Below are 10,588 nucleotides of genomic sequence, written 5' to 3' on the forward strand. Positions count from 1 at the left end.
GTGAATAAATAATGACAGAATTTTCATTTTGGGGTGAATCATTCAGAAGCATAAATTCAGAAGCAAAAATTACTTTATATTTAAGGGGCGAGTTCGATTCACTTCTGGGAATAAATTCAATGATTCAACTGTTTATGGCATTACACAAAAATGTTCAAAGAAGTCTCTGCATGCTATTTTCATACATTTTTACTATTATATTAAAAAATATATTTTTGCATATTGTTATATTGGTGCGAATTAAAACGAATACTGATATTAAAATCAATCTTCCTTGTGTTCATTTAGTAAAATTCAATTTGAAAACACAACATTTTGGATCTGCTAGGAAACAATGACTATTTGGTTGAAACGGAGATTCCGCAGTAAAAACTATTACAGAACAAATACATAAATAGACTGAAAATTAAAAAATAAACAAAATAAATACTACGGTCTGTTTAAACCATTCCCCGAAGAACAGCTGAGGTGACATAAGACATGTAATTTTCCACCCCGTTTTGCTGTTATTAGCACAACGTTCAAGTGCACTAAAAACAAACATTACAGGCGACTGGTCAACACTGGAAAACCACTACATAGACAGACAGTGAGATAGTCCTTCCTACTGCTGCTGTAGACCGTCATTTACATGTGTGTGTGTGTGTGTGACAGAGAGAGAGAGAGAGCTCAAGATGACTCTGATTACAGTTTGTGTTTGTTTACTGTCATCTGAGTCGAGCTGTCCAATACTACAGTATGATACAGTTGGTCTGGTATGGCAGCAGGCGAGCAATGGCTACATCACTGAGACATAAATATCACCTTCATAATGATAGCTGCGCTCCTGCACTTTAAACACACAGCGCTACAGATAACCTATTCAGTTGCTGTTATTTACTAATGACACACTGTCATGCGTCTGGCTTAAATTACTTCTTCTGACACCTTTAGTATTTTTCACACTTTTAGTGTCAGCCATGGGAAGTTTGTGCCTATATCAACTTCAAACAGGCAAATTTGGATGCAGTTTTTAGACTTTTTGAAACGGTTTACAAGAAAGAACTGGAAATCAGAGATATGTGCTGGCAGAAAAGCAAGCGTGATTTAATGTGAGATGTCAGACACATTCCTTGGTCGTTTAGCGAACAAAAGTGTTATTGCCTGCGAGAGCTGGCGGTCTCCAGACCATGCTGGACACTGCATAAAGACAAAGCGGTTACTCAACCAAACACTGCTTCACAGTATGTGCCATTACATAAGGCTTGAAAAGATGAGTGCACATACACAGACACACAAATTCATATAAAGACAGGATCGGAAATAATGATAAAAACTATACATTATGAACAAAACATTTATGAAAGGTCTGTTCAAATATCAACCAAGTACTTCCCATTTCTAAATGAAAGAATGTGCCAGGTTCTACAAAACAAAAAAAATAAACAGCACAACTGTTTTCAACATTGATAAGAAGAAATGTTTCTTGAGCACCAAAGCAGCATATTAGAATGATTTCTGAAGGATCACATAACCCAGAAGATTGGAGTAAGTCTTCACAGAAATCAAAGAAATAAATTACATTTTAATTATTATATTAATGCATATGTCAAATAGTATATTAATACATATATCCATTTTAATATATTTTATAATGTATTTACTCATGCCTATATCTAGTTCATCATACAAATATATACTTCTCTTTTCCTGCAGTTATAAGTTGCCACAGATGAGTCTTAAATAAAATCCTTTTATTTAATTATTATTATTTTACGCACCACTCCACAGTAAAGTGTATGTCATGCAATGGAGAGTTTTAAGACTTTGGAACAGAAACAGATTATTACAGTCTCCCATACAGAGACAGTGAAGTTGGCCATCTGTGGCAGTGTGGGAGAGATGAGAGACGCTGAGATGAACAGTGGAAACGTGATAAAGAAAGGTAAAAAAATAATAAAAGATAGAAAAGGTTGCAAGAGGGATGAAAGAGTAGACCGCAAACAGTGAAACCATCTGGATACTCGTCGACTGCCAGGAAACTGTCCGACTCCTCTTTCGTTTTCGCACACAGACAGCAGACACCACAGTTACTGCAATTGTCAGGCTGTTAGTGACAGTGTAAAAACAAATGTGTACATGCAAGAACAATATTTCCCTTCACTCTGACAATATATCTTCAAACTGAATGCCTTCTTCAGACCAAATACCTGTGGTGAAAGCAAATCTATTTCAACTGCAACCGTCATTTTAACCAATAACTTATGACATCCCCCTTTTAAGCATAATGTCATTATTTAATAATCCTAATGTTTCAAGCCCATAAGCTGTTATTTGGCCTGGAATACATAAGGAGAGTTTTTGAGAGCTCTTCCCATATACACTACTTAAAAAAAAAAAATTGGGGTCATTAAATTCTACTCAGCAAGGCTGCATTTATTTAAACAAAACAAAAATCATAATAATCAATCTTTCCTGTCACTTTTCATCAATTTAATGCATCACTTGCTGAGTAAAACTGTTCATTGCTGACCCAAAATGATTGAACCATAGCATATATGTCTCAAAAACATCATAAATGGACAGTATAGAAGTAGTCAATATAATTCATGCACTATATTCCAGTTATTTTGAAACCATACGATAACATGACAAACAGACTCAAATTTTAATAATTTGCCTTCTGTCGTAACTATTAAAACAAACATGGTGCCAAGTTTGACGTCAATAATGTTTGGTCATGTGATGTGCCGCAAGAACCAATAATGTTTGATTATCTCATTGATATCCAACCTGACATGATGTCCAAAAGGAATTATATTTCACTTAAAAGCTACAGTGGAGGGCAGGTTTATTAGAGAATAAAGAATAAACATTTGATCTGTTCATCAAAATTAACATTCTTTACTAGAAAAGCATGATTTGGAACAACATTGGGTGAGCAAATGACAGATTTTTCCTTTAAGGTCATTCTGATTCTCCTGGCAATCAGAAAATTAGAATGTGCAGCTTGTGCTTATCACTCTGATTGTGAACTCTACAACGTCATGATGTGATTGTGATGGTAAGCACTAACGTGCTGTGGTGATTGGATGATTGCTGAGAAAGATTGTCTGTTGGTGTCAAGAAGACTACTGCGGGCAAACTGGCAGTTAAGGGTGAGATAAGTATTGAGTATTTACAGATGCAAGCAAAGCTGTCTGGGAAGAGCAGGAGACTGATGAGATCACCGACACGCTCGATAATCAACATTTATCTTATCAAAGAAAACAGCCAAAGGGAGACAAAGAAAAATTAGACACACAGGGACAACTGAAAAGCACCTTCACAAACACAAAAGACGTGAGGATTGACACAGAGGCATGAGATGTGACCTGAAAATAACATTATAACTGCCACTTCATAGCTCCAGGCACATCTGTCTGCCACTGCCAAACAAAGCCGTTTCATTCAGAAAGGCCACTGCGAAAAAGTGAGTTAGAGGAATCAGATCTAAACATTATTAAAACAAACTTTTATTGCTTGAGATTCAAAGCCAGATTTGTTGTATCCCTTTGTGGACCAGTATTTATTTAGCTTTACTCTGGTAATGAAATCAGTTGAGGCCAATTGTGAATGTTATTCCACAGAAAAGAAAAAAAAACTTCCCTTTTCGGTGGATATCACAAAGGATTCCTAATTTTAAACCAACTGTCTGTGTGACCCCTTTTCAGAAACCATTAAATTCCTAATGGATGAAATCATGTCCTGTTTTTTTTAAATAATTGTTACTGATGTCATAGCGTAGATCTAAATGTGTACAATTCTGTAATGACAAAATTTAAATGGATGATATAAATATAATAGAATATAAACTACCATTCAAAAGTCTGAGGTAAATTTTTTTTTATGTTTTTGAAAGAAGTCTCTTATGCCCACCCATGCTGCAATCATTTGATCAGAAATACATCAAAACAGTAATACTGTGAAATATTACAATATAAAATAACTGCTTAATATTTGAATATTATTTTCAAAATATTATATTCCTGTGATGTAAAATCTGAATATTCAGCATCATTACTCCAGTCTTCAGTGTCACATGATCCTTCAGAAATCATTCTAATATGCTGATGTGCTGCTCAAGAACATTTATTATCAATGTTGAAAACCATTCTTAATATTTTTTGTGGAAACCATGATACATTTCTTCAGGATACTTTGATGAATAGAAAGTTTTTTAAAAAATAGCATTTATTTGAAACTGATTTTTTTTGTCTTTACTATCACTTTTGATGGTACTATTGAATGGGAGCGTAAATGTAAAATATGAATTTAATAATAAAACATATTTTCTAATTCCATAAAAAGGTTTCTGATGCTAAATATAATAATAAATAGTATGACGCCCCGATGTAGCTTTTCATGGGGTTAAACAGTGAGTTCAGCCTGTTTTATTCACCTGTTCCCTATGGAGAAGTGTTTCAGAAGAATTCTTTTAGTGCATATTACTTTGCAGAAATTGGAGGGAATCTGTCTAGTCGGCATGCCCTCGACCCGTGCCCTGGTCCCGGGGCCTTTCTGTATCTCGCTCTGTCTGTGTCACGGGATCTGGCTAAGGAGGTAATAGCTTAATGCAGCGAAAATCAAAGAGCACTGATGTCACATGTATTCTGAGCAGTGTTGGGGGTAACTCATTACAAGTAATGCGAGTTACGTAATCAGATTACGTTTTTCAAGTAACTAGTAAAGTAACGCATTACTTTTTTAATTTACAAGAAAATATCCGAGTTACTTTTTCAAGAGATGAAAAGGTCATATAACTACACTCACTCAGACTCACTCATACTGAAAGAAATTTCAAATAATAGATAAATGAATAAAAAAATGGACACAATTATGTGTGTAAAGTGACAAAATGTTTCCTGGAACACACATTCATAACTGATACTCTCTCTCACACACACACACACACACAAACACTTGATCTCTGTCTGTGGAACATTCAGCACCTCTAACAGTCATGAAGTGGTGACAGATTCATGAAGAACCATGTGATCATTGTGTGTGCCCTTGTCACGGTCATATGATGTATATAGGTCAGAGTGGCGTCCCTTCATTGCTCATGTGCCAGTCTATGTTTGGAAGCATGACCACAGAAGCATGCTTTACTCTTTAACCAAGACCATAATGTGAGGACAATCAGAGGTCAAGACACCACTGAGAATTCTAACTTTCCTAACACATTTGCCTGGAGCAACTTTCACCCCTTTAGGAAATACATGGCGCTATGGAGACATTTAGAAAACTACCAAATTACTGATTTAAGTGGCAGATTCAATACAAGTATAAAGATAGATAACCCCTAAAAATACCAATGTTTAAAGGGGTCATATGATGTTGCTAAAAATAACATTTTGTGTATTTGGTGTAATGAAATGTGTTTATGCGGTTTAAGATTTAAAAACACATTATTTTCCACATACTGTACATTATTGTTTCTCCTCTATACCTCGCCTCTCTGAAAGGCGGTCTGAAAAGCGAAAAATGTACTTACAGTCTGGCATTGTAGTCTACTCTTCCAGGAAACAGTCCTCCATAAAATGCGCTGGACACATCTGAATATTTGGGTTGAACTGTTCTGGAACCGTGTTGTAAATACAACTTAACCACTGATTTCTAGTCATGTCCTCTTTTGGAAGACCAAACAAAGTAGTTTCGCTTTCACAACGAAACACACGGTGGGATAGAGTGAGCGGAGGACGGAGGCCTAGAGTGAGCAGAGGCCGGCGGATTCGACAAAGGAGCGTCCGGCGGGCTTGCGGCAACCACATGTGACGACCCCGGGCTGGACTCCGCTTCGTCCACGGTGAAAGCCGATCCGGCGATCATCTTCCCACATAGTGACGTAGACATGTGGGGGCGTGTTAGAACGAGCCGTTTTAGGTAGGCGTGGTTGACTCTTAACTTTTATAAAGAATATCTCTTTGGATTTGAGACTTTAGTCTTTGCAACTTTACAGATCTTCTTTATGCACCAAGAGCTTGTAACACTCCAAAGAGAAAGGAAAAATTTGAATCGCATCATATGACCCCTTTAAGTCGCATTCCATAAGATGCAAACTTTAAGCCAAGTGGTATGCGAAAACACAATCAAACAAATATTTTTCTTTAATTTAGGGGAACCCTGTAATTTATTTTGTAAATTTAGTGTATTTAATTTAAATGTTAATTTATTGTTTACTGATATAAAATACAAACAAATATTGTTCTTTAATTTATGGGAACCCTGTCGTTTATTTCATACATTTTGTATATTTAATTTCAATGTTTATTTAACATTTATTGATAGAAAATACAATAAAATATTTTAAATTATAGGAACCACATAGTTAATTTTATACATATTTAGTTTCAATGTTTGTTTAATGTTTATTGATATACAATACAACCAAAGAAACTATTTTCTTAAATGTATGGGAAGCATTCAAGTTTATTTTATAAATTTTGCCTATTTAATTTCAATCAGGGGGTTTAAACTTCATTTAGAAAAATTAAAGGAAAAAAGAAAAAAAAACTCTTATAATATGAAGATGGAAAAAAACATACAATATTTGACCTTCTGGGGTTGATGATATTCTGAAGGTTAAGCACCTTCTTTAGCAGACCACTTTTTTGGCCTTATTTTGCACCCTATTTATTGAAAGTGCCTCCAACAATAACATTTGTGCAATGCTGTTAACACAAGACCAATATTATTTATCCTACGCAATAATAAAAGGCAACAGAACAGTTTCAGTAAAAAGAACAAAAAACACATTTTGCAACAATTTCACTGGTAGGTCCCCCTGGGGCTCTGTAGTCCCGTTTTATATCTAAATCAGATAAGGAAAAGCCAGTGTTTTCAAATAGAGGTTCAACATTGCTTCTGGATCCTCTCCCATATATTTTTCTTCCATGATGGCTTAATTACTCAAATAATTCAATAAGCAGCATACCAGCAGAATATCTGTTCCTTAGAGGGAACACAAAAGAAGTGTGAAGAAAAGAGCAGCCCTGAAAACACATGCTGGAGATTTACAAAACCTGGAAACAATAACACAGCACAATATCAAATATGAGTTATCAAATATTATGTGTTATGCTTGTATTATCGGGGAAGTCGTGGCCTAATGGTTAGAGATTCGGACTCGTAACCCAAAGGTTGCAGGTTCGAGTCTCCAGTCCGGCAGGAATTGTCGGTGGGGGGAGTGAATGTACAGCGCTCTCTCCCACCTTCAATACCACGACTGAGGTGCCCTTGAGCAAGGCACCGAACCCCCAACTGCTCCCCGGGCGCCGCAGCATAAATGGCTGCCCACTGCTCCGGGTGTGTGTTCACGGTGTGTGTGTGTGTGTGTTCACTGCTGTGTGTGTACACTTTGGATGGGTTAAATGCAGAGCACTAATTCCAAGTATGGGTCGCCATACTTGGCCACATGTCACGTCACTTTTTTAATTTAAAACACTACAAATACAATACACACTAAGAGCAAATGCTATAAACAGTACATTTTTAAAAACCTATATAAACAACTGGAACTGTAAGCATGCTGACCTGTAGGTAAAAAATAAATAAATAAAAACCCAAAAGAACACATTTGAAACTGCAGACACAAACAACGAGTTCTCTGGTATCATAAAACACACTGGGTGTGAAAAGAAAAGGTAGCCTACAAGTGCTCAAGCAAAATACCAAGCTTATTATATAGTAACCTCTTTACAATAACCTGACAGAACTGGGATCCTCATACAAGGAAAATATATGAGACAAAGCTATACAAAAGGCAGTGGGTGATTTGGAACCCTTCTGTAATGAGAGGAAATCTAGATCAAAGAAATTCTACCAATTTTTCAGCTAATCAACATTTTAAGAGCTCCATCTAGTTTGTAATATGCTTGAATAAAGAGAACAGACAAGGCTAAATTAGCTCTAAACAGAGGAACTGAAAAACCCAGGCTTAGTGAGGTTATTTATGACACATATTTCAATATGCCACAAGCTATTGGTGAGTTATGATGAATCTAGAGAGATTCAGTGTACTAAAGAACCAGACGGACTGAATTCACTCTAAAATGGATTGTAAATTACTGTGGATATATATCTAACAGATCACCCTTCTCTCCATAAAAGTATTGCAGTGATAACCTTTATATTAGTACACTGGATTATCAGCAATAAACTGAGAATGAAATAAGCCACGGCTATGGGCTGTATGATTACATGAATGCTGTATGAATGTGAAGGAGAAAGAGAGAAGTGATTCTGTTATCAGGTCCTCAGCTTCCCCTGCATTCCCAGAGGACAACTGCTGGTTACATGAGTTCTGCAGCATTCAAATGTGTTAAAAGTGCATCAACCCTGAGTAAACTCCAGCTTTAAGTACAAACCTTGCTTTACAATACCAACCAGGGATGCGTTTCCCAAAAGCAACTCGCTACCAATAGAGTTCAATAGAAAACTAACGACCATAGTAAGCTAACAAAGGTTTTGTGAAATGCAGTCCTAGTCTGGAGAGCCTAGGCAGATGACTTGCCACTGTAGTATGTTATAAATAGCCCTACCACTAAATTCACAAAACCAACAAGTAGGCTAGTCTCGATTACAGCCAGTAGTTCCTCTAATCTGAGTATCATCCAACTGCACCATGGCCCATAATGATGTTTTATTCATTTGAGCAAACTAAAAAAATGTTTTCAGCTACTGTCATTTAGGGAAGAAATAATACCATTTAAAATCTTTGATGATGCCTGTTAAACATCAAAACTTGATCATTTTACCACATAAGTTTCTAGACTGTTACAGTCTAAAAGATTGAACAGACTTGTTAAGCGATAGGCCTAAGCAAATGTGTTCTTTCATCATGAACAAATCATTCTCATTTACTTCCATGTACTGACTCATATCTTTAATTCCTTTTGACGGCTTTCCCGGCTTCATAGCCTATATATTGAGTAAACCACAGGCCAATCGAATTTGAGCACAGTTGTAAAGAAGTATTTCATTGGTTGGACTAACTGAAAGAACACACCCTCTTCACTGAATGAGTGAGGTAATCTCGTTCACAAGAAATAGAGGAAGAGGATGGATAAATTATGAATAGGCTATGTAGAAATGACTTTTTGTCTCTATAATATAACTAGTGTATTAAAGTCACTTCCAGCTTAAACGTTTTTCTTTTGTCTTCTATAGTAAAACACATATGATCCTTAAACACTTGAGTCTGTAGTCTAGATTAATAAACGCAAATTTTAATAAAGGATCATAAGATTTGTTTCAGTCCTAAAAGACTCGACGTTTACAACGAATCAGTGAGTGAAAGATTCAAAGACTCGCTCACTCATACTCACTAAACGACTCCCACTTGTCGCCACCAACTGGCATAATAATGTAGCGTGCTCGAAAAGTTATTCTTCACTGGGATGAAAAAAAAAATCAAAAGATATTATTTACAAACTCCGGAGCTTGTTTACAACAATCAAGAAACTGAAAAATAAAAACACCGACATATTTAGGATAAATCTGAAGGCATCCACAGTTCTTACGAACCCAAATCAAGTGTGTTCTTTGTTTTTAAAGAAATATATAGAACTCTCACCTTCATCTAACAGTCGCTCGAGATGGTTGAAGATACCACAGAAGTTTGGCAGGCTGCTCATCAGTTTCTTGTCGTTCATGAGCTGCATCAGATAATCAGGAGTCGGCTTAGGCTTCTCCTTCGTTTCCATTTCCCCAACCATGTTTAAAATATTACCCTCCAAAAAAGCGTTAAAATTCGGGAAAACACGACAGTCCCCTAAAAAAGCAAACGGAGGGGTTTGATACGTTTTCCCTGTTTTATTCCAAACTCCTGCCCCGATGATGCTACTTTTCAAACGCAATGTCGCAAAGAAACTTTGTATCACCCCCAATCATCGGTTTTTAAAAACCCAACAGATGACGCAGTTAACGAAAGGAATCTGCGCGAAAGTTCTTATTTGTTTGTAGAGTGTTTACCGTCAAATAACTCCAAAAACTCCCGCATGCCCGCTGAGATTTGTGCGTCTGTCCTCTTCTACAGAGAATGTTTTATCGCCACCAAACGTTTCTTTATCCAAGCTGTTGAAAACAGCTTCTCCCCAGAACTTTCCACAGACCGTCGACGTCGTTCAGAGAGCTCTTGAATAACGGTTTTAAAGCAGGGCAATGTTCACTTGTAGGCTCTGTCTCTCGCGCAGTGGAAACTCCTTTAGTTGCGCCTGATGTTTCTGTGTTCAGACCTGTTCTCTCCCAAAGCTGTCTGTCACATGATCATGATCAACCCTACACTGCTCAACATTGCCATCGTGCGAAGTCGCCAATGGGAGGAGAAACCTGCACAATTTGCCTTTCTCCCTCTCTCACGCAGATGCAGACCCTCTCACACACAAACTTGTACACATATACTTCTTGTGAGCAGTAGCTCCCATAGACGTGTTGTTCTTATATTAAAGTCAATGTGATTTGTACAGATTCTAAATAAATGAAAATATGCAAACATTCGATTGAAAACGTTATAAGTAGCCTACTGAAATACAGCCAACTTGTGTGACAACTAGCCACTTTCTATCCC

The 10,588-nt window shown here is 36.7% G+C and overlaps 1 protein-coding gene across 4 annotated transcripts in view; it reads right to left on the reverse strand.

The window, feature by feature from the left end:
* qki2 (QKI, KH domain containing, RNA binding 2) overlaps positions 1-10,341 on the reverse strand; it is a 28,499-nt gene extending 18,158 nt beyond the window's left edge. The window contains exon 1 of one of the 4 annotated variants that reach the window (XM_016572265.1): positions 9,596-10,341. In XM_016572265.1, the coding sequence (XP_016427751.1) occupies positions 9,596-9,737 (142 nt within the window). In that variant the 5' untranslated portion in view covers positions 9,738-10,341. The remainder of the gene's footprint in view (positions 1-9,595) is intronic. The other 3 variants (XM_016572267.1, XM_016572264.1, XM_016572266.1) reach the window with 3 other exon arrangements.
* Positions 10,342-10,588: the final 247 nt, after the last annotated feature.

The sequence above is a fragment of the Sinocyclocheilus rhinocerous genome, unplaced genomic scaffold (genome assembly GCF_001515625.1).
Source record: "Sinocyclocheilus rhinocerous isolate Xijiao unplaced genomic scaffold, SAMN03320098_v1.1 scaffold140, whole genome shotgun sequence".
NCBI lineage: Eukaryota > Metazoa > Chordata > Actinopteri > Cypriniformes > Cyprinidae > Sinocyclocheilus > Sinocyclocheilus rhinocerous.